The sequence below is a fragment of the Cervus canadensis genome, chromosome 19 (assembly GCF_019320065.1).
Source record: "Cervus canadensis isolate Bull #8, Minnesota chromosome 19, ASM1932006v1, whole genome shotgun sequence".
NCBI lineage: Eukaryota > Metazoa > Chordata > Mammalia > Artiodactyla > Cervidae > Cervus > Cervus canadensis.
This window is the reverse complement of record NC_057404.1, coordinates 5691463-5715819: the sequence shown is the minus strand read 5'-3', so window position 1 is coordinate 5715819 and position 24357 is coordinate 5691463. Positions and strand designations below refer to the sequence as shown.

General features: G+C 41.9%; 1 protein-coding gene across 19 annotated transcripts in view; it reads left to right on the top strand.

The window, feature by feature from the left end:
• Positions 1-24357, top strand: part of LIMCH1 (LIM and calponin homology domains 1) — a 347525-nt gene that overhangs the window by 305087 nt on the left and 18081 nt on the right. For all 19 annotated transcript variants that reach the window (XM_043438432.1, XM_043438427.1, XM_043438433.1 and 16 more), the window contains 6 exons: positions 10271-10361; positions 11491-11654; positions 13790-13895; positions 18415-18455; positions 21178-21258; positions 23685-23777. In XM_043438432.1, coding sequence (XP_043294367.1) covers positions 10271-10361; positions 11491-11654; positions 13790-13895; positions 18415-18455; positions 21178-21258; positions 23685-23777 — 576 coding nt within the window. The remainder of the gene's footprint in view (positions 1-10270; positions 10362-11490; positions 11655-13789; positions 13896-18414; positions 18456-21177; positions 21259-23684; positions 23778-24357) is intronic.

The following is a 24357-nucleotide window of genomic DNA, read 5'->3' as shown; positions in this document are numbered from 1 at the left end:
TGTTCTTCCTTTTAAATAGTGTCTTTCTTCCCAAAACTGCATTCCCCACAGATACACTCTTTACAGAGGAGTAGCCTCCCCCACCACTAAAATGTCACAGTTCCTTCAGGGCGAGCTGGAACCATTCAAAGGGCATAGCAGTAGTAGGCAGGAGCATTAATTAGGACCAGGAGGCCAGGCAGTGGAGAAGGGCGGCCGCTGGGCTCCAGTGGGCAAGTGGGCACAAGACTGCTTCTTGGGTCAGCATGACCACCTTTGTGTATTATGTCATCCCTTCCGTTTCCTTCTACCTCATCTTTCTTGTTTGAAACTCTCAGGACCATGGACTCTTAGTTTAGAAATAGATCCTAGATTAAGTTTGGCTTGTTATTAATTTTTAAATACTCTGGTTCTATCAGTTGATACGAACAAACTCCAGGTCACGTTCAGTTGAATCACCTTTAAGGTGAACAAGCTGCGATAGCCGTTGTCATGCCAGGGGCTGCCTGTTACCTGGTCAGCATGAATGAATGAATGACCTGCTTTGTGCCCAGCTTTTAAAGAAATGCTTGTATGTATTTGTTTATCTTTGGATCTCCTGGGTCTGCGTTGCTGCCCAGGCTTTCTCTCGTTGCGGAGAGCTGGGGCCCCTCTCTCGCTGCGGCACGCAGGCCTCTCGTGATGGCGGCTTCTCTCATTGCAGAGCACAGACTCCAAGCCGTGTGGGCTGCAGTGATCATGGACGTGGGCTCAGTCGTCGTGGCTCCAGGCTCTAGAGCGTAGGCTCAGTAGCTGTGGTCCACAGGCTTCATTGCTCTGCCGCATGTGGGATCTTCCCAGCTCAGAGACTGAACCTGTGTCTCCTGCGTTGGCAGGCAGATTCTTTACCACTGAGCCACGAGGCCAATCCCTGCGCCCAACTTTTGAAATAGAAAAAAAAAGACTCATAAACTCGCCATGAAAGCAATGAACGTAAAGCAACTGGGAAAGTGTAGAAGATAGTATTTAACGAAGTGCTAGATGATAGGGATACAGCGGCAGCAATAGGGAGAGAAGACTGGAGGGATATAAGGTGGCAGAGAAAAGGTAAGATCAGTATCGGTCAGGGTTAGTCTAGGTGGGGAGGTTTCACATGAGACATTGATTTTGAAATTGGTGGCATTTGCATTGGAGTTGGGGGGGAGACAGACTGTCTTCCATATTGGGGCTATCAGAAGCACAGGCATGGACAGCGTGGGCCTCCACAAGAGGACCGCAGAGGGATCACAGGGCGAAGAGCTGATGGAAGTACCTAGGCGCTGAACATGCAGCCAGAGAGGCTGGGGTTCCCGTGGCCCCTCCCGGCTATCCCCGAGATATTTCCCAGTGGAAATCTGACTCTCACTTTATTTTTTGAATTTAAAAACACTGGCTTCTCTAAGAAAATCATATCGCAGCATGAATACTGGGCTCTTAGAATCCAGGACTGGAAAAGAGTTTGGAAGATCTTCTAATCTAAGGTCTTACAGAGAAATGTCTCAAAAGATGTTCTATGTCTCCCTTAAAGATAGTTCAGTATTTTCTTGGCCCATTGTGAATGATTGAATTCTTACTTACCATTGAATCTCTTCCCGTCTTGATGGTGCCAAAAATGACCCTTTCTTAAAAGACCTTAAGTACCCCATGCACTGAGTCAAAGCTCAAACCACACCTGAACCTCAGTTTATATTTAAAATAAGGATGGTAATAGTATAGGCCCCTGATGGTTATCATGAGAATTCATGTGGATAGGGCACTTAGTATGATGCCACAGCGGCTCACAGAGGTGCCCTTAAGTTAGTTTAAACATCATCATTCAACAAACGGGAGAAAGAAAGTTACCATATATTCTTCATAAGCCTGGAAGGGTGATGGGTACAAAGTTTTTCAGGTTAAAGTCAAGTCATCAAAATCACCATCCTAAGCAGATGTGAATCTCAAACACATGAGGCGAGTTCCTTGTCGGCTTCCAACTCAGCCCGCCAGTAGCTTCAGCTGCCAGTCTCTAGGAGACTTGCAGAGCTGAACCGCTTTTTCCAAAAGACGATTGCCCTGGCAGGTGTTCACTGGCTTCTTCCTGCAGCTCTTTTTTGCTTCTCCTGTTATTCACTCTTTCCCAAGTCTGGCTTCCTCTGCCCCCGAGACTCCCAGGACTCCCACCACGTCAGCGCCCTCTTGACAGCTCATCCCACCCCCCACCCCCCCGCAGGCGGGCACCCTCCCGCCAGACCGGTGGCAGTTCTGCCTCACGGACCAACTGCCAGCCTCAGCTCTCAGGGATCCAAACGACGTCATCTGGGTTTCTGAAACTAGGAAACAAGATAGATCTGTTATTTCCACCGTGACAAAGCTCTTGGCCTTCTGGAAAATTCAGTACTTCACTACTGTTTTCTGATCCAGGAAAACAGACAATCAGATCTTTCTTGAAACATTTCATTTTGCAGTGAGAGCAGGGTGAAGGCATTTGAGTAGGTGCTGTTTGCCTTAAACTGTGACCAACTGCAGATTCCTTTTAGATGTCAAATGTCACAAATATTTCTCCAGAAGCTGTTTTTCTCCATCTAGAAGTAATTGCAAGAGCTTAGATTTAAAGCTCTTTTTAAGTCATTAAGGTTATTAGGGTATAGAAGTGTTTCCAGGCTTCTAGAAAGTATACATTAGGGACAATTAAAAAAAAAAAAATCAAACCTAGCCCATCTGACCTGGATAATTTTTCGTCTGGAACTTTTAAAGCAAAGAGAAAAAGTTTAACGAATGGAAAGGCTGATTGTCCATGTAGATCTTCTTTCGCCCAGTAAAAATAGATCTTTGGTAACATAAAAGCGAAAGGGGAAAACACATGCATGGCATATGTGGCACCTGGGTCCTGGTGCCAAGACATAAATAAACTGATTTTCCAGGCTTGTGTCCAGATAAATTATTCAAGACTGGAGCCGGGAAATCCATCAGAGTCGCTGAATAGGAGCTCAGGGAGGGACCATCTTGGACATCACGTCTTCTGACACATGGAGGATGCATGGCTGTTCCAAGCTCCGGTACCTCTTCTGTCCTAGAAAGAGGACCACTCAAGCCCTGGGTCTCAGGACCATCCTTCCCCCACTGCCTTGTATTTCCAGTTCTTTCTGCAGAGCTGCTCTCTGGGCTGGTCCTCCAGTAAGCTTCTTGTTAAAACAAGCAGGTAAATCTGTGGCCAGACCTTGTCCCTCTCAAGCCAGGAAGCCGCCACCTCCCACCCGTGGCCGCAGGGCTCCGTCTGACACAAGAGCCAGCTTGGAGGCTGTGTCAGTCAAGGGGAAGCCAGCTGCTGGCTTAGGCTCCTGGAACCTTCCGTGCTCTCATTCATTCGTGTCCAGGGAATCTGGTTTTATTTACTTGTTTCCATCCTTGAGACCGGAGAAGGCAATGACACCCCACTCTAGTCTTCTTGCCTGGAAAATCCCATGGACGGAGGAGCCTGATAGGCTGCAGTCCATGGGGTCGTGAAGAGTCGGACACGACTGAGTGACTTCACTTTCACTTTTCACTTTTATGCATTGGAGAAGGAAATGGCAACCCACTCCAGTGTTCTTGCCTGGAAAATCCCAGGGATGGGGTCACACAGAGTCGGACACAACTAAAGTGACTTAGCAGTAGCATCCTTGAGACAGTTTTACCAATTGGAGAAGGGAAGGCTTCTCCTCTGTTCAGCTGGACCCAAAGGAAAGTGTGGGTCATAAAACACAGTTTCCAGCCAGCCAGGTGTGTTTCAGGCAAGTCTGAGTCTACCAGCACTGGTTAAAACTGTCCATTTTGGACTCATTTCCTTTGAAGTAATGATGTGAGTACAACATTAACAAGCCTTCAGGATGGAGTATCCCGGCAGGAGTTAAACTGGCTTTGGGGATCTCCCTTGAGAACAGAGGGCTTCCCTCGTGGCTCAGGCCTTAAAGAATCTGCCTGTAATGCAAGAGACCCGGATTTGATCCCAGGGTCAGGAAGATCTCCTGCAGAAGGAAATGGCAATCCACTCCAGTATTCTTGCCTAGAGAATTCCATGGACAGAGGAGCCTGGCAAGCTACAGTCCATGTGTTCACAAAGAATCAGACACAACTGAAAGACTAACCCATCTTGAGTACCTATAGTCTGTCTACATGTATATATATATATGTATAATATATATATTGCAGAATTTGGAAAACTATAAAGAAAATATAAACTACCGATTACTCCAGCCACTCAGAAATTAAGATTCTTTAAAAATATGTCCTTCTCTTTTTCTCAGTGTATATAAAATATTTTATGGGGCTCATAATTCAAAATGTGCTGCAATTTGCTTTTTCTCTTAATTTATCCTGAATATTTTGTTAGTAATAGCCTGATTTTTATGACTAATATGCATTTAAACCAAGCTTGAGAGTATAAATCCCATAAATAATGCATCTCACATTTGCTTCCCTGACATGGATTGCATGTCTGCTCTGCGCCAGATGCTGTGCTGGGACCTCCCCCACTCAGAACCTGGACTGAATGAAAAGCCCTGAGACAAGGTGATGGCTGGGAGTGGTTCAGTCCCAAGCCACCCTGGGAAGTGGAGGGTTGGCTAAACTGCCCCCCTTTTCTGAGAGGTTCCAGAGAGTTCTCATCTTTTGCATAATAAATAGGTGAGAGGTAGAATGAAAAGAACGAGGTAGAATGGATGAGAAGGAAAAGATGTGGAAAAGGCAGTTTGAATCATTTTAGCAATAAACTCGAGACTCTCCGGTTCTGGATTGCTTCTTATGGGTCAACACCTTTTAATGTGCGTGCGTGCTAAGTCGCTTCAGTTATGTGTGACTCTGTGTGATCCCATGGACTGACGCCCTCCAGGCTCCTCTGTCCATGGGATGCTCCAGGCAAGAATACTGGAGTGGGTTGCCATGCCCTCCTCCACGGGATCTTCCCGACCTAGGGATGGAACCCACTAAATACCTGGGGACAACTTTGACGTGGGTGTGACTCCAGGCCCAGATGACAGAGAATCGAGGTGGCCAGCACAGGGCAGGGCCCCCACCTCCCCTGCCTGCTAGCTGAGTGGCCCCAGGTAAGTCACCTTGCCTGCTGGGCCTTAGCTTCCTCATCTGTATAAAGGGAAGCATACTTTTAGATACCTCTATACGCTTGCTCTGAGGACCACAGAAGGTAATCCATGTCAAGTGCTGACACATGGAAAATCCAGTAAATGTTGACTGTGGCTACAGCGACAAGAGTGTGGAATCTTTAAAGCACCATTTTAAGGGAAGATAAATCGGGTCATCTGAGAGTTCAGTGTTTGAGTTCAGAGTAAGCCACGTAGAATTGCATCCAGCAATGTGAGCATTCTTTTCTATATATTTATTTATTTATTGGCCTGCATGGGGTCTTAGTTGTGGCATGCGGGATCTTCGATCTTCACTGCAGCATGCGAACTCTTAGTTGCAGCATGTGGGTGGGATCTAGTTCCCTGACCAGGGCTTGAACCTGGGCGCCCCCTGCATTGGGAGTGCAGAGTCTCAGCCACTGGATCACCAGGGAATCCCCACGTAAGCATTCTTGAAAGTCGAAGTTCTGCGTTAGTCACGAATAAGTAAAATATTAGTGCGGTACGGTGTGCTCGTAAAATAACCCTTAGTGAAGAAGTGCTTGAGGACTTTGTGTCCTTTGCATCATAGCATCACAAGTTGTATCTAAAGGTCTTCATGGATTATCTTATTTCATTGATTCCAAGGGGCATATTTGCCACGTTTGAGCATCTCTAAGTCAGAGTATGTCTTATTGATGTAAGATACATCTAATTTTTTAGATTCCACATATAACTGACATCATGCAATATTTGTCTTTCTGTGCCTGGCTTATTTCATTCAGCATGATGTTCTCCAGATTCATCCATATTGTCACAAATGGCAGGATTTTCTTCTTTTTTATGGCTCAATAATGTCCCACTATATATGTGTGTATAATATTAATGTTTGTGTACATATACAAACTATATGTGTGTATAATATCATGTCAATGTATGACAAAACCCACTACAATATTGTAATTAGCCTCCAACTAATAAAAATAAATGAAAAAAAAATTCATATTTATATATCTGAATATATGAATAATATATATCCACTCATGTTTTCTTTATCTATTCATCCATCAACACTCAGATTATTTCCATACCTTGGTTATTGTCAATAATGCTGCAGTGAACATGGGAATAAGATGTATCTTCGAGATACTGATTTCATTTCCTTTAGGTGCCTTTTCTTTACCCAGAAGTAAAATTGCTGAATCACAGGCTCGTTCTGTTTTTTATTTTGAACCCCCCAGTGTTTTCTCTAATGACTGCACCCACCATCAGTGTACACTGGCTCCATTTACTCCACGTTCTCAACAACACTTTTCATCTTTTGACTTGTTTGATAGTAATGATCCCTACTAGGTGTGAGGTGATGTCTTACTGTGGTTTGGACTTAATGATTAGTGAAGCTGAGCCTCTTGTCACATACCTGACTCCAGTTGGCCGTTTGTATATCTTCTTTGGAAAACTGTCTTTCAGGTCCTTTTCCCATTTTTTAAATTGGGTTATTCGGGGAGGGGGGTGCTGTTGAGTCGTTAGAGTCCCTTACATAATTTGGATATCAATCCCCTGTTGGATGTAAGATCCGTAAATATTTTCTTCCATTCTCTGGATTGCCCTTTTGTTTTGTTCTTTCCTTTGCTGTGCAGAAACTTGTTAGTTTGATGTAGTCCCACTTTTTATTTTTGCTTTTATTGCCTGAGCTTTTGGTGTCAGATCTAAAAAATGGCTGCCAACACCAATGCCAGGGAGGTTTCCCCCTGTTTTCTTTTTTTTTAAATTTTTTTATTTTTTCCCCCTGTTTTCTTCTAGGAGTTTTGTGGCTGCAGGGCTTACTTTTAAGTCTTTAATCCATTTAGACATTGATTTTGGTGCGTGGTGTAAAATTCCATTCTTTGGCATGTCGATATCCAGTGTTTCCAATACCACTTATTGAGAAGTATCGTCCTTCACCCATTTTGTTTTCTTGGTGTCTTTGTCAAAAATGAGTTGACTGTAAAAGTGTGGGTTGATTTCTGGGTTCTCTATTCTATTCCACTGATCTATGTGTCTGCTTTTATGCCAGTACCAAGCTGTTTTGATTGATGTAGCTTGGTGATATAGTTTGAAATCAGGACACGTGATGCTTCCAGCTTTCCTCTTCTTATTCAAGATTGCTTTAGTTATTTTGGATCCTTCATATTTCCATATGAATTTTATAGTTGTTTTTTCCTATTTCTGTGAAAAATACAGAAATTCAAAATTCTGTTAGAATTTTGATAGATTAAATCTGTAGATTGCTTTGGGTAATGTGGATATTTTAACAATATCATTTCTTCCAATTGATGAATACAAGAAATTTTTCCATTTATTTGTGTCTTCTTCAATTTCTTTCATCAACATTTTATCATTTTCAGCACACATACCTTCTACCTTTTGGTTAAATTTATTCCTAAGTATTTTATTATTTTTGATGCTATTGTAAATAGGATTTTTTAAAATTTAATTTTTGTATAGTTATGTATTGATATTGTATCCTGCAGCTTTACTGACTTCATTTTTAGTTTTAACATTTTGTGGGAGGGGGGAAGTCTTTAGGGTTTTCAGTATACAGGATCATTTCATCTGCAAACAGGAACAATTTTACTTCTTTATTTCCAATTTGCATGCCTTTTATTTCTTTTTCTTGCCTAGTTGTTCTGGCTAGATCTTCCAGTACTGTGTTGAATAGAAGTGGTGAGAGTGGGCAGCCTTGACTTGCTCTGATCATAAAGGAAAAGCTTTCAGCTTTTTCCCATTAAGTATGATGTAAGTTATGAGCTTGTTAGTTATGGCCTTTATTATGTTGAGGTACATCCTTCTATGGGCTTCCCCTGGTGGCTCAGTGGTAAAAAAATCTTCCTACAATGCAGGAGATGCAGATTTGATCCCTGGGTCAGTAAGATCCTCTGGAGAAGGAAATGTCAATGCACTCTAGTATTCTTACCTGAAAAATCCTATAGACAGAGGAGTCTGGCAGGCTACAGTCCATAGGTCATGAAAGAGTCAGACATAAACTGAGCAACTAAACAACATTCTTCTATACCTAATTTGTTGAGAGTTTCTATCATGAAAGGATGTTGAATTTTGTCAAATGCTTTTTCTGTTGAGATGATCATATGATTTTTATCTTCATTGTATTAACATGATGTATCCCGTTTATCAACTTGCATATGTTGAACCATTCTTACATCTTTGCATAAATTTTCTTTATTTTTAAAGAATTAAGTACCACTTTCCACCAAAGCATTAACTTTAAAGGGCTTTCATTTTTGTAACTTGAAAGAGAAACTTTGATTTATGAGTAAAATATGTATACTTGTGAGAGACCAATGAATTCATAGGTTTTTGAGAACCCACAGCAGTATTTTACAAAGTAATAATGCCTTTTCTGAAACCAGTTTTATTCTTTATCTTAAAAACCTCTTAAAATTTATAAAATATTCATACACACTTTAAAAATTGAACTTTAACCCTTTACAATAAGACGTTGTTACTAAAAAGCACCATAGTCTTTAACTTATTCTCTTTGGTTATTGAGGGATATTCTAGCCCACATTTAGTTCAGACTTATGTATTTTTCATTTACTGTAATATCAGTGGGGGAATTTTGGAATTCACTTTAGAGTCAACTGGCTTCCAACTGAAGGTAATTTAAAGTTACACTGATTTTGTCTTCTCATTACAGAAGCAATACATAACATAGTAATCCTGGAACACTTTGGAATACAGAAAATACATTTTAAAAGAAGAAAAAGTCATCCAAAATTTAAGAACATTAAAAATAATCACTGATGACATTTTAATGTTTTCCTTACTGTCTTTTTATATAATTTTCATATACTTATTAGCAAGTATGTTTGTGCATACACATAGCATATATAAAATCTTATATATGTAGTCATCATACTCTATGTACACGTCACTTTTTTTTAACAACGTTGGATAGTATTTTCACGTATCAGTAACTATCGTTCAGCACTTTTACAACTACATAGTGTTTGCTTTTACAGATATACGGTAATTCATTCAACCATTTGCCAACTGTTGGTCATTGAGGTTGTTTCAGATTCTCTTAATGTTATTAATTTCATCAAACATAAAACTGGTACAGTTGAGGTGCTGACGAGGGAGAGGAGCATCACGGAGATGTGCCAGGTGGTTAGACAGCAAAGCAGAGAGTCCCCTTAGTGGAAGACCGAGGAAGGAAAGGCTAAACTTGGACCCGGTTGTAGAAGCAGCAAGAGATGCACATGAAGACTATTGTGTTAGACTTGACAAAAGATGGACCCTCTTGAAGTCAAGAAACCCTTCAAAGTTGAGTTTGTATGTTGGGGAAAACAGATGCCATAAACAGAAAGTATCAGATTTGGAGGAGGGGCTTAGGCATGTTGAGGATGAGCATCATTTACCATGATGCTGATGGTCAGCTCTAATGGACTCTCAGGACTGGAGATGAAAAAAGTCGTAAATGGATAGAGAATGTCGTGATGAATTCATGGGAAAATTGGGTGCATTGGAAGGTGATCCTGCACAGATGGAGGAAAATAGTTGAAGGTTTTAGGAATGGCCCGTATTTTAATGAGAAGGAAAGGAATAACCAGTAAAAGAAGAGGAGGAAGGGAAGGAAGGGGGGAGAGAATGGGAATCAGAACTTGGGGAACTTGTTGAGAGCCCCGGAAGGGCGAGAACTCCGGGAATAAAATGCTCAGCGCTAAGTGCCACAGCCGTCTGTGCTGAAGGCAAGCTACTGAGAGGTTAATTGCAACCTTGAAATATTTTTTTTTCACTGGTGATATGACCCTAAGCCAACTTTAAAGGCATTTGGGAGCCAGTGGGTGGAATCTACCATTTTGAAAATTTGGTGGTGAAGGAAGGAAAAAGCGGGGGTGTGCATTTGAGGCAGTCAGAGGAGGCTGGAGGGAGTGGGTGTGTGTGCCTTGGTGATCACACACCGGCTATCTATCGTGATAGCTGCCTCAGCACTTCTGTCCTCTGCGGAATGTCTCCTGACAAAACCAGCCTTTCACCGTGAAGCTGCCTTGGAAATAGAAGAGACTGAATTCATATAGGCAGCTTGCCTTGTTGGCCTAAAAATTACTGCTTGAAAAAACAGAAAGGAAGCCTTCACGTTTTAGAACCTTCAAAGGGATAATTTATTCAAGGTGGGAAAACCATCTTTCTTTCAGGCAACCACTGAAGACACGGAAGCGAACAGTCAAGAAGATGAAAACGACGGTGAAGAAGCAGGAAAAGGGAATATAGAAGTTGCCTCATCAGGTTTGTTTTTGTAACAGACTGGGTTTTAAAGATAAACCGTAACCCTTAAACTATGGAAAATAAAAAAGGTCGTGAATGAGGCGAGTCTCTAACCGGTGTGGTTGTGCTGCCACCTAGCGGCGTCCTGGGGAAATTCTGACCATGTGGTTAATCTTGTAAAAAAGCACGGCTTCCTGCGTCTTTGCTTCCTGATTTTGTTTTTGAAAGTTTACCTCCATCATTACAAAAAGATTATATTTCTCAAAATAAGTAATGCTAAAAACTGAATGTTATGTTTAACACAGTAATAGCAATTTAAAATAGCAGGCTTAAAATGTATCATAAAAATAGATCTTAAAACAGCAAAACTGGTGAATAATTTAAAAGAATAAGGTAATGCTACGAATATGAATAGTGAGTTCAAATAGAGACTCACTCTTCCTAAAGCAGCATATCTCAATATTTTTAACACATTTTTCTTTTGATAAAGCATGAAAACTTCTCACCCTCCGTTAATACCAAATTATTTTTAAACAGCACCTTAAACTAAATGAAATGTCATTACTAAAAATTTTAGCATACACTTTTTCAAACTAGACTGTACCTCCACACTTCAATATGCCCCTTCAGATGGTGACTTTTTCACCCACTTTATATATTCAAGAACACAATTTTCATTGTATTATATAAACTACACAACCCTTAACACATTCCAGTTACGAAAACTTGATGTTAAAAAGGAGTATTGAGATACAAAAGGAAGAGTCAGGTTGCCACTCATTTGGATAGAAATTTAGATAGAAATTATCTGTAAATGTTCTCCCATGCAACCCACCTCCCTTAATATTCTACGTCAGCATTTTGTTCCATGTAGTGTTATTCATGTGTACACTGGGACTCTTATTCAGAACATAGGTTTTCATAGTGGGGTTCTTTGATGTGTTTTATGTTGCTTGATTTTTTAAATAATACCATGGAAAGGCCTAGAGAATCCTAGCATCCGAGGCTCTTCTGCACGTCTCATCACGCTGTGATCCAGCCGCATGTGGCCCAGGACAGGATGTGTGCTCAGCATCCTCTGCGGGATGGCAGAACTGAGCCTTCATACAGTTTTCATCTCCTTTGTGTTCTGAATGTAACTCCATTCCAGAGCCACAGCTTTTTACAACAACTGTGACCAGATCCAGCCCGACCGTGGCCTTCGTGGAGCTTTCCCCCAGCCCTCAGCTGAAGAATGAGGTGCCAGAAGAGAAGGAGCCGAAGAACCCAGAAAATGAGATGAGCGGAAAGGTGGAGCTGGTGCTGTCCCAGAAGGTGAGGCGGGCCGAAGCCGGTGCGGCCGCGGTTCTCGCGGCTTCGCGTTGCTGCTGGCTGCTGCCGCGGCAGGCCGCACAGTGAAGGTCTATTTTCTCTCCTGATCCTTTTTCCTACCTTTAAGGTGTATACTTTTCTAAAGACAAATATAATACATGCTCATTGTAAAAAAAAATAATAATAAGTGTATATAGAAGGATGTCTGTATAGTCCATTTGGGCTGCTATAACAGAAAACCACAGTCTGGGTGGCTTATAAACAACAGAAATTTTTCTCTCAGTTCTAGAGCTGGGAGATCCAAGATCAAGGCACCCGTGGATTTGGTGTCTGGTGAGAATCCACTTCCTGGTTCATAGGCGGCCATCCTTTAGCTGTGTCCTTGCTTGGCAGAAGGGGCGAGGGAGCTCTCGAGTCCCTTCTATAAGGACTATGGAAACATTGTTTTCAAGGGTTCTTAACTCTGTGTGTGTACATACCCACACCATGGACCCTTTGTCTATCTGGCAAACAGGTTCTCAGAATAATATTGTTTAAACCGTAAAATGCACAGGATTACCAAGTTTTCCTTGGTATCAAGTGGGTCAAAGTACATATCATCACATGGATTCTTCTCTGTGGACCCCAGCTTAAGAATTGCGGCTAGTTGATTAGCAAATGGAATAATGGTCTGTGGACCCAGTGCTTCTCACACACGTGAACTTCTCCTTTCCCTATCGCACAGTTATCTTTTAGAGAAAGAAGGCAAGATGATGGCAGTTGTTGCAACAGCTTTTATTTTCTGACTTCCTTTGAGAGTGTTGCTTTTATAATCCCAAGTAGCCGTGCATACAGGCTGACCTTTTACATAGTGGTTATTTTCAGCATTTCTGCTGATGATTAACTGTTTCCCTTACAATCAGGCATTATCTGACACAGGTTTGTGTCAGACTCCACTATGGGGAAAATGGTATGAGGTTAAGATTTGAGGGCTGTCCACTTTGGTAACTCTCGGTCTTAAGTTTTGCTGCATGTTTAACACTGAAGTTCCTTTGGACACCTGCCTGACCCCCATAATACAGAATGACTCACTGTATTTTCCTCAGGATTCCACTAGGGTTGAATTATATTAGTCATCAAGAAAAATAAAATCCTACGGAGAAGAAATTCTAGACATTGAATCATCCTGAGGACCAAGCAAGAGATAAGCTTATGATGAAACAAGTGCTCTAGAACCTCACTGACCATCGAATTAATCTCTTCAAGGCCACCAGCCAATGAATCAGAGAAGGTCCTGTAAGAGCTGAAAGGACACGAACCGACGCAGCTACGCTGCTCATGCCGACCCCTGACTCTTAATATTAGCTGTCAGTTTGGTTACCTGTTCACTCAGCAGTCAGTTGATTAGAAGCAACAAGTCGGAAGGAGGTGTTCTACCAAAGGCCATCCAATAGCAATAACCAGAAACATCTACTTTTACAAACCAAACATTAAAAATTTTAAAGCCTGTAATTTTGGAACTATTTACCATAAGATTATGTGGGCTAACCTGCTTCAAAAATCCCTCAAGGGCCATGTCCCTGTGGCACTGTTTGATATAACGGTTATTTACAATAATGCTTCTTTGTCAACAAGCACAGTATATTGTCTTTAATGCACTTTGCACAACTTTGTGGGAAGTTATGTAGCGTCTCAAGAATAATGCCTGTTAGAATGTATTACTTTAATATTTAACACTAACATAGTTAAAAAAATTTTTAAATCTTATGTGGAACATCTTACTTCCTGACATTACAAATTCAGTATTATGCAGGACCACAAAACTCTGGTTAATTCCAATGAGAAAATGAGACAGAGTGATGCATAATCTCAAAGACAGAACGTTGTCTTCTGAGTCTGAAGAAAAGTGATCATCAAATTTGAAACAAAGTGATCATCAAATTTTTATGCTGTAGGTTGAGTTCTATGAAGAACTGAACTCTGTATTAATGTAGAAAGCATGAAAGGGGTTTGGAGAAGGGACAACATTTTCTATTTATGGTTTTAATGTTTGGGTTTATTTACTTATGTAATAGCCATGGACCTTTAAATTTTATTCCACCTGTGCATTTGTTAATGGCCGGTACCTGTGATGTTTATGTCTGTTGCCTGTGTTCCAGGTGGTAAAGCCAAAATCTCCCGAGCCAGAAGCAACCCTGACATTTCCATTTCTAGAAAAGATGCCTGAAACCAACCAGTCACCTTTGCCAAATCTCAATTCTCAAGGTAAAAAGAAGGAAATGTTTTGTTTTAGTTCTACATGTTCTGCTGGGCCCATTTGTAGTGAAATAGTCTTTATTATAAAGACAGATTCCTTTTTTTATGTTGCTGTACCTTTAGCTATTGGGTTTTCCCAGAGTCCATGGGGGCTGAATTAATACCATCAGAACGAGAGCTGGGGCTACATTCTCTCTATTGGCTTAACCAGGAACTCCAGCTGCTGGGACCACTTCGTCAGCCAGGCACAGTAGGGCCTGCACAAGTGTTTAATACCTGAAAGTAGTTTGTATGGCCTCTAAAACGTTTTTAAAATTACAGAATAAAAAATCAATAGCTTTAATAGTTTTATCATGTCAGCTTCATTAATTGTTAATTATTAATCTCTAGTCTTCTTAAAAATACTTCATTTAATTTGACAACAATTGACAATGATTTGACTGTGATTTTGGAAGGAAGTCAGATTTCCTTACTCTGTAATAGTTCCTGGATATGCGTGATGATTCCTGAGAAATCCTTCATGATCATAGATTAAATGTGTTACTCACAACCAAAACTAATCTTTCCAAAAATCTTTATGCCAAGAATATATATATATACACATGCATATAAACCTATTGTGCACATATATATAGACTGAGGATATATCTTAATATAAATCACTTGTTTGATATGTTTGAACACTTTTGATATAATGTGGAGAGTGGTAACCTCAAAAAATATTGGGTGTTTAGGACCTATGAAGGTGTTAGAATGCAGTGACTACTGCAAACTCCCCAGGGTTTTAGGCCCTGCTTACTTGTGAATGCACCCCCTTTGCTCTTTAGAAGCCCAGCTTGAATCCCTTTATCTTGGTAAGGACTGCACGTTCCCACACCGCTAGAAAGGATCCTTAAGAATGTGAACAGTGGAGGGGTGGGTCCTGAGGACTCTGTGATTTGTAGGGACTGCTTCACAAGAGACAGACCACTGGCTTTACTGGTGTGATGTGAAAATGGCTAGACTTCAGGAGGCAAACACTGTGAGATTTCTTGTTTTTCTTTTTTAATGTACTTTTCCTAGTGCGTTTTATAGATTTATCAATCCAGGCAAAGAGAGATTGTACAGGTCATTGTGACTGGGGATTTGTTACTTTTCTTTTCCACGCTGGGCAGCGATTTGGCAGAATCTGAATTGGCTTCCATTAGTCTTTGTTGACGGCTGGGAAATAAGTTAGGCTCTGACTGCATAGCAGGAAGTACTTGGGAAGGAATTAATTGGCACAGGTACTAATGATCACTAACTTCTTCTAAATGTGGAAACAAGTTTAATACTATCTTCAAAGCATTTGATTTAAAATTCTCAGCCCTCCTGTCCTGAAGGGAATGGACAAAAATAAATTCTCCCAACTGGGCCAGGAATTGTTCACATTTAGATTTTAATTCTGCCCTATCTCTAGCACTTTTTTGTAGATAAGTAATATAAAGAGGAAATAGATATTTTAAGCCTTATTAATAGTTTTTCTGTCTTATGTATTTTTCCATCTCATTATCTGTTGAAAGGCATTTCAGTTTTGTAAAATGTACTGTTGAATTAAGGGATTTGACTTCATGCTTTATCTAAGGTGAATGATTAAAAAATAACATTCAGTAGCACCGGAGCATTTCCAAAATCATTCTTCAAGATGAGATTATATTTGTCATACACACGTTCCAAGTTCTTGTCTGGCTCATGGAACTGTAATTACAGCTGCAGGCTCCGGAGACAGAAGACCCACATTCAGATTCTGTCTCTTCTGGTTCTTATCTGTATGATCTTACCCACTAAGTTCTTTCTAGTCTGTCATCTGTAAACTGGAAATAATAATAGTTCAAACTTCATAGGGCCATTGGAAGAGTTAGATAGGATAAACAAAAAAAGAGAGAGAGAAAAGCATTTAGCTTAATATCTGGCCCAGAATAAGCACTTTAATATAATCCAGGAGCTGCAGAACAGTTGAATAGGAGTGGAAGTGTAAAGCAAGGTGCCAGGTAGGAATAAACCCTTCTCAAATGCTCTCCTCAAAAGAGGAGTGTGTATATTACAGAGACATAGCTTAAGCAGTGATTTTCAAGCACGAGTGTATGACAGGGTCCTCTGTAGGACTCGTTAAAACACAGACCTCTGGGCTCTACCCCTGCCATGTCTGATTCAGTGGTTCAGGCCTGGGGCCACAGTATTTGCATTTCTAACAAGTTCCCCAAGTTGAGGCTGATGCCACAAACGCAGGGATCATACTCTGGAAACCACTGGCTTGAAGTATGTGTTCAAATTGTGCACCAAGGACCATCACTGGTAGATGTAAAAATAACAGTGATACTTGTTCGGAATGTATCAAGTTCTTTCTTTGTATCTTTCAGGAAGCAAAAGGCCTCTAATCAATGTGTTCTTAAAAGACATGATTTGTCTTTAATTCGGGGGGAAGTTTAGGGCTCTGCCCAGATGTAAAAAGAGTGCACATTTAAGTGACTAGTCAGAGGCTGCACGTCAAGTCCAGGGTTGGGATCAGGATCTGGGAGCCACACCTAATGTTCTGTCCCCAGGACGATGATGTCACCACCATCACCACTGAGTCCTCTGTCTCTCGGCCGATCAGACAGGCTACCCCAGATTTACTGGAGGCCCTAGTGATGCTCCACAGATTTCCCTCCAACATACAGAGTGCATAAATAATCTTAAATACTCCAAAAGCATTCATAAAATGCATTTAAAGATGACATTTTCCTTTTCTCAACTGTCTCCCAACAGTAGAAAAATAGCTCAAATGGATGTTTCAGGGAAATATGTGCACATTTTAAAAACTGATGTCTTTATTTGCATCAAGAATGATGACAGATGAGCCCAACACAAACGTTCAGAATGCAAATGCTTGCCTTGAGCTTCTGTCTGTTTGATGCTACCCCATTAGAGATACACGCATATACATCCTTTTGCTGCACACATATGTAACTGCCACCACAGACTTCCATAATAACCTTTATAAAGTGTGTAAAAATAATTGAACTCATCTCTGCTGTCTTTTATACTTTTTTCTAGTGCTCTCCAAAAGCAATGTCAGCTATGCATATTTTGCCCTTGCATAGTATATTCTTCCTCCATATTGAGATTCAGCATCTTAAGTATCACCTTTAAGTATGAGCCCCTAAAATCCAAACCAAAACCAAGACAAAGTATAGCATAAGCTTGCCCATCTATTGACTTTTGTCCACATCTTTGGGTTTTGTGTCTGTTTTATGGTGATGCTTAGATTCTTAAATATAGGTCCTTACAAAGAACATATGTAACAGGGGTCCCCGACTGGGACCAGGCTGCAGAGCAGGCAGTGAGCAGCGGGCGAACAAGGGAAGCTTCGTGTGTGCTGGTAGCGGCTCCGCGTTGCCCACATCACTGCTTGAGCTCTGCCTCCTGTATTAGAGCATTAGATCCTCATAGAAGCGCAGACCCTCCTGTGAACTGCCCATGCGAGGGACCTGGGCTCTGCACCCCTTATGAGAATCATCCTGAAACCATCCCCCCGCCCACTGTGTGGAGAAATTGTCTTCCACAGAATCCGTCCCTGATGCTAGAAAGGCTGGGGTCTGCTGATACACAAAGGTGTATTTGAGATTCTGTCCCCCTCGGTCCTTGTGTGGACGACAGCCAGACCTCCGTTGGTGTTTGGGAGCACGGCTCTGTTCAAGTCTCACCCCTGTTCTCACGGTTTTCTGTCTGTTCTGTTCTGCCGTCTCATCTAGAGTCGCCTGGCACTGCCGGCGTTGCGCTGAGAGTTCAGAACTCTTGGCGACGCTCCCGGTTTTTCTCCCGGTCAGGTAAAATGCATCCTGGGCAGCTCTGCTGCTTTTGTGCAAAAATCCGTGTTGTGGGCAACCAGCGCTATCTGGTTCCTTTCTTCATTTCTGATTCCAGAGGGGGCGTGGAAAGCTTGTTTCGGGCACACAGTTAAGCAGAGTTAATTCTTTGATATCAGCACCAGTTAATGCTAAAATTGGGGGGAAGTTCATGGAATTTGACTTTGATTTTGAAAATCCAAAGAAACAATATTTACCTCTTTCTTTATGGTCCTCTTCTGTTTCTAAAATAAAAATTGGAAGCATTTAGCAGGACCTGGTCACAGTTCTCTTGTTAACTGTGTCTCCCTCTCTACCTCCTGATGACATCTGGCCTCTGTGTGGGCTCCTTCTCCACGTCTGACAGTGGGGGCTGCCGGCCAAGCCAGAGTGTGAGGTGCATTAAAAGCAGCACTCGGAGGAATCGATTTTGCTTCCTGTAGCCTAGTACCTGGTACTAATTGATGTGATCAATCATGTTATACTGGTCGCGACTTCTCTTGGTGGTGGGTGCAAGCTGCTTCAGAGGCCTGCTTTATTGTGATTCTCTAGTGCTCTTGGCTTACCAAAAAAAGTTGGTTTGAAGCTGACATGGGAACCACGCTCCACTGAAGAGGATCAAAAAAGAAAGACAATTAGAAGGTTCTCACCTTGTGATCTTTCTTCCCTTTCTTTCTGTACAGTGGATTCTCCAAGTAGTGAAAAGTCACCTGTAACTACACCTGTAAGTAACTCCTGTTAAGAAATAAGATCACGCATTTGGTGGATTTTAATTTATAAGGTATTTAATTCACTTAGGATTCAATCCAAAATGGGCTTCAAACTTCTGATTGGAAAAGAATATTTGTATAAGTTGTGTGTAATGCTGTCAGTTGAATCATGAAGAAAGACATGGATTATCATTTTGCAAAGTTGAAAACAAAATGGTGAGTCAGGAAAGTAAAATCAAAACTAAAATCAAAAAGTGATAAAATATGTAACTTCTTTAGGCATTCAAAAATCATTTTTTAATTTTTTAATTAAAAATTATACTTTTCAAAATTGTTTTCTCAGTGGGACAGTACATTAACACAGCTTACTACTGGCAGATAGGGCCCAGCCTGGAACATGTCTGGGTGACCCAAGCTGTCTGAGTTACACTCCTCACAGTCAGTATCTTGAATAATATTAACTGTACATTTAATTTTCAATTTTTTATTTTGATGAAATGAAAAAAAGCATTTGCTAATTAAAATGTCAAGTCACATGACACTGAAAATTCCCTGCCCCTGAGTTATGCCCGAACACTCTCTGTAGACCTGACTCTTCTCTGAGCTGAGTGTTTCTGGTGCTGGGCCTGTCACCCTTACTCTCTGAAATTCCCATCGAATCTGGAGCCTTCCTCTATGGGACAGTCAACTGTAGCACTTCTTGAGCGACCCAGGTGTCACCACACAATCATTATTGTACCTTTGATTACAGACTTGCTAACCATATGACCCTGAAGGTGCTATATATCTTTTCTGAAACTTGTCTTCCTTGGTCATACAATGAGATAGTAATACTTTCCTTTCAGGATGTTATGAGCTTCATTTGAAATAATTACACACAAATCTCTAGCATAGTGCCTGATACATGAACGAATCCTTCCCAATGGCTGATCCAAGAGGCCCACCATGGCCAAACCTAATTCGTCTCTGTGGGTAAATTGTCTCACCTTAGGAATTCCTAAGTGCAGGATGGAGAAGGGTCGCAGCACCCAGTATAACATAATTCACTGATTTCCATTTTAATGACACAAGAACAACACTGTCAAATTGTTCTTGTTCCCCCTGGGCAGGGGTGGAAAGAAGGGGTGTCCTAAAGAGATACATTCTTATTTCTAAGGTATGGAAAATAGAATAAGAAAGAGACAAGTTACTGACCTATATAAGTGAATTCCCTGAAAATACTGACCTAAATTTGACGTTCTTTTGACTTTTTGTGGCCATCCCTGCCATTTGCAGGACCCACAGCATGAGTATCGGTTGAGGCCCACATTTCACATGTCTAAGTACATTAAAGCTATAAATGTTTATAATGTTAAAAACCGAGCCACACGCATGGCCTGGCTCACATTCTCGGCCTGAAGATGCTTCGTGACCAGGCCAGCCACTGTGCTCCTGGGTGGTAGCCTGATCGACTGTGGGCAGGGCAGGATGGCAGGTGGGCTGGCCCAGGCATCTTGGGCGGTCACTCGGCCCCTTGAAACCTTGGATGAGGTTGATTCTGTCCCGCTCCGCAGGCAGCCACAGCGGGTGGCGTCTGCTCGCCACCCACCAGCCCCGACTCGTCCCCCTCCTCCCTACCCCATCACCCTCACCCGGCTCCTTCTCAGGATTCGGAGACAGTGCTATGCGGCTCCCAAAACCAGCCCGTCAGAACAGAGGGGAGTGCAAAAGCACAGTGGCTGGGGAGACGTCTTCTCCTCAGCACCCACTCTGGGTGAAAGGGAGGCCAGCCTTAAGTACAGGCGTCTGTCCATTGTGGCTGACTTTAAGGACCAGTTATGGTTTTTCTTCCCCCTTCGGCTCTGAAACTCATTCATCTTCCATGGCCCAGGTGCCTACCGTGGTTTATGCATCCTGCTCCCATTATTTCCATTCACTCACTTGATTCCCCAAATCACACACTCTCTCTCTCACACACACACATAAAACCTGTTTAAAAGACCCAAACAAACTCCAACAGGGGTTCTGTATCAATCTAGAGGGGTGAGATGGGGCAGGAGATGGGGAGAGAGGTTCTAAAGGGAGGGAATATATCTATCCCTATGGCTGATTCATGTTAAGGAAGGTTTGACAGAAAACAACAAAATTCTGTAAAGCAGTTATCCTTCAATAAAAAAATAAAATAACATAGGGGGAAAAAAAAGACCACGAAAAAAAAGTCTTTGTGTTTGCATGTTTCTTATGCAGGCCCTGGGCAGTCCTGCTGAGATAAGCACGCCTATTTGCTTGATCAGTATGCAGAATGAGTAGCTTATGCTCAGGAGTGTGAATACATTTAAGAAATCGCTTTTAAGAGAAATGAAGCAAAAGCCTTCCCATGCCAGTGGCTAATTACTTTGTGTTTTCATTAGCTCCAAAACGGTTCAAAGAATCATACCAGCATTCTGGAAGTAAACCGAAGAGGGATTAAGGCTAAAAAGTGGTTTCCATGTAGTCTAGTAGTTAAGTCTCCATGCTCCCAATGCAGAGGGTATGAGTTCAACCCCTAGTCAAGGAACTAAGATCCTGCATGCCAAGTGGCAAAGCCAAAAAAAAAAAAAGGTAGTTTCTGCCAACAAAGAGTACCTTTAGATATGGGAAGGCGTCTGCTTCTGCATGTCCATCTGAGTATCAGACCGGGAGCTAATTGTGTCCCTTGTCCCTGCCTGGCCTCGAGGACGTGGCTGAATTTTGATCATGGTTTTCTTTTCTGAGCAGTTTAAGTTCTGGGCGTGGGACCCAGAAGAGGAGCGCAGGCGACAGGAAAAATGGCAGCAGGAGCAGGAACGTTTGCTGCAGGTGGGTCTGCAGCTTTTTCCCCTCTTTTAGGGATGCTCTCCTAATTTCTGTTGTGTTAAACAGTCGCTTAGCACAGGAGGTGCATGGACTCAGCTTCTTCTCAGAAGTTGTTGAGCCTAAGTTCATCCATTTTGTGCCCATGAGACAGAATGCCCAATGTCTAATTCCTCCCACCAGAGGTTACACAGATGAACATAAGGAAAAAAAAGTTTCACTTGGAAAAAAATTCAGGTATTCATTAAGGGCTCACTGACCCATTCATCATCTCCTTAGCTGCTAGTCAAATTCCAGTCCAGCTAAGGGTGGGAAAAAATCAGAAAGCTATTTGATGGCATACATGTGAAATAACATTTGACCTGAGTCTTATACCTTAAGTAGAAGTACTCGCTCCATCTTTGAGCAAATGCTCCTAATTTTCAATTCTAGAAAAATTCTGGGAGTGAGCGTATCGTGCCCCTACTTGTTTGGGGCCAGGTTTGCGGAGCAGCGTTCCTCGGAACAGAACCGAGTAACCTCAGAAACTAGCCTATGCTGAGAGCTCATGGTGTGCCAGAACTGGCATATTTGTGGGTGCTTGACATGCTCTGTCTGGTTTAATCCTCATGAAACTTGCCCAAGTATGTCTTATTAGTCTGGGTTTGCAATTGAAGAAATTAAGGGTCAAAAAAAGGTCATCTTCCCAAGGCCACACCTCTAACAGATATTGAGCCTTGTTTCAAATCTGCAGCTGGATGACTCTGTTCTTTCCACTATATTCCCAATGGTGTTGACTTTCTGCCGATATGTAGAAAGCAGTGCTTCATGCAAATTTATTTTACTTTTTTTTTTTTTCCTTATGTTTTTGTTCTTATCCTTTCGGCTTAATTCCCAGGGGTGGGGAGCAAGGGTCAGCTCCATCACTGTAGTGTGGCTCTCGGCCTGCCCTTTTACTTTGACACTTTTTCAGAATTTCATAGGAGTAAACTTTCAATGCCAAATGTTAGTGAGAACTGAAGTCAACAAAGTCCCAGAGCGGTGGGGACTTTTAGGTCCACTGGGAGGCATCAGACCAGCCCTGGGCATCTGTTTGTCTCTTAGACATCAGATGCCCATGTTTCCCATGGTGACGCTGTGTCTGCTACACTCTGAAAGGTGGCCGTGGTTTTCGGTGTGGATTGTAGGCTGGGGGCTAAGGTGTTTATGGGGAAGGAAGGGTGTGTGTGTGTGACAGACATCCCCCACCTTTCCCCTCTGAGTGAGGGAGACATCGTCAGTTCATCCTCTTGGTGAGGGAGACATGACATCGACCCCTAGAACTGAGAAACCTAAGGGTCTTTGCTTGTTTTTCAGGTTTTGTAAAGTTTGAAGTTCTGTTTCCTCTACTCTGAGGCTCCCTGGCGTCTCTCTCTAGAACTGTACAATATTAGGTGCTGATAAAATTTTGACCTGGAGTTAAAAGCCTGCCATGGGTTGACCAGCCACGGTTTTTGCCAGAGCATGAATACACACATTAGTTTCCATTCAGCCCTTTTGCTCCTAAGGTACTGATATAACGAGTAATGCCTGGAGGAACTTCGGGCACCTTCCCTAGAGGACAAGAGCACAGACTCTGTCAGCCTCAGAGAGAGTCCTGACAGCAACCAGCCTGAAATGTTGGCCGTGTGTGCTGCGATACGCCCCAGTGAGTCCTGAGTCTCTGTCACGTCAGGGACGCCATTCCCAAGGCGTCCAGGGACGTCAGTTCTCATCTCCAGTCACGTTTTTAAAGCTCTCCAAAATTCAGAGTATTTTTGCTTTGTTCCCCAGAGGAGGTGACTAGTGTCATATTTTTTCTGAAAACAATAAGAGCAGTTCTGATATGGACACCTTCTAATGGGCTGTTTAAAACCTATTCTTAATTCAGGATGACTTAAAGCCAGGAAGACTTCATTTTAGTAGAATGGCCACTCAACTAATTATCATCTCATCCACTTTGGACCTTTCTCCATCATCTGTATTGTAAACCTCCGAGATTTTTTAAAAATCTTTTATTAAACTCTCTCAGCAGCAACATATTTCTCTTAGCGGAATGGCAAAACTCATCTCTGAAGGGCCCAGTAAAAAGCAAACTATTGGTTTAGCCTGTCTCTTAAAATGCAAGTTAAGAAGATTTTAGTCTTTTCATCTGTCCTCTTTTCATAAGCAAATATCTACTCGTATATTTGAGGAACAATTCTATGAAATACCCACAGCAGTAAAGATTGTTCTCCTTTGGATTTTTATGTCCCTAACATGGTTATGTACCACAAAATGGCATTCCTCTTTGGGTGCATGAATGGGTTAGGATTCAGAACATTACAACAAGAAGAGAGTTTTGCAACACATTGTACGTGATGGTTTACTGGGGGAAGGTCACAGGGCTGTATGTTCTGGTCAATTCACAACAATCTGTGGAAATCCCATAACAGGAGAGATACCAGAAGGAGCAGGACAAGCTGAAAGAAGAGTGGGAAAAGGCCCAAAAGGAAGTGGAAGAAGAAGAACGCAGATACTACGAGGAGGTAGGACGTTCCCTAGTGGGAATGTAACCCTGGAGCCTGAATGCCTCAAAATCGCTCAGAATTTTGTGTGTCCATTCTGCACAGCGTGTGGGGCTATCTTTGATTCTCTTTACTCACAGTGGAGCCCCACATCAGCCTTTTAAGAGAGTCCTGTGGGCTGTGAAAGACCACTGCTCGCCCAGATTTAGCTTGTGGTGGGGCATGTTGAGTCACGGTCAAGGAAGGGGATAGAAGTATATCTCTTCTTTAGAGGTCAGATTTTTGATTTGTCTTACAAGACATGAAAGTATCAATTTGTTTATCTGTGTGTTTGTTAGGGAATTATTTGTGTGTTTGGCAGTAGGGAATTAATACTAATTTTGCAAGGATAATTTTGATATCAAAGCTAATTGAATCCTTACTACTGCATTCACCATAATACTAAAGAGATTCGGAAGGGAGGAGAATTTGGTTTTGTTTGTTTCATTTTTTTCGATGAACAAGCCAGACCATATTCAAGAATTTGAAGCTATACATTATGTATATTATCCAAAATTTATGGTTAATATTGTTGTGAATTTTATCTTCAACAATAATTTTT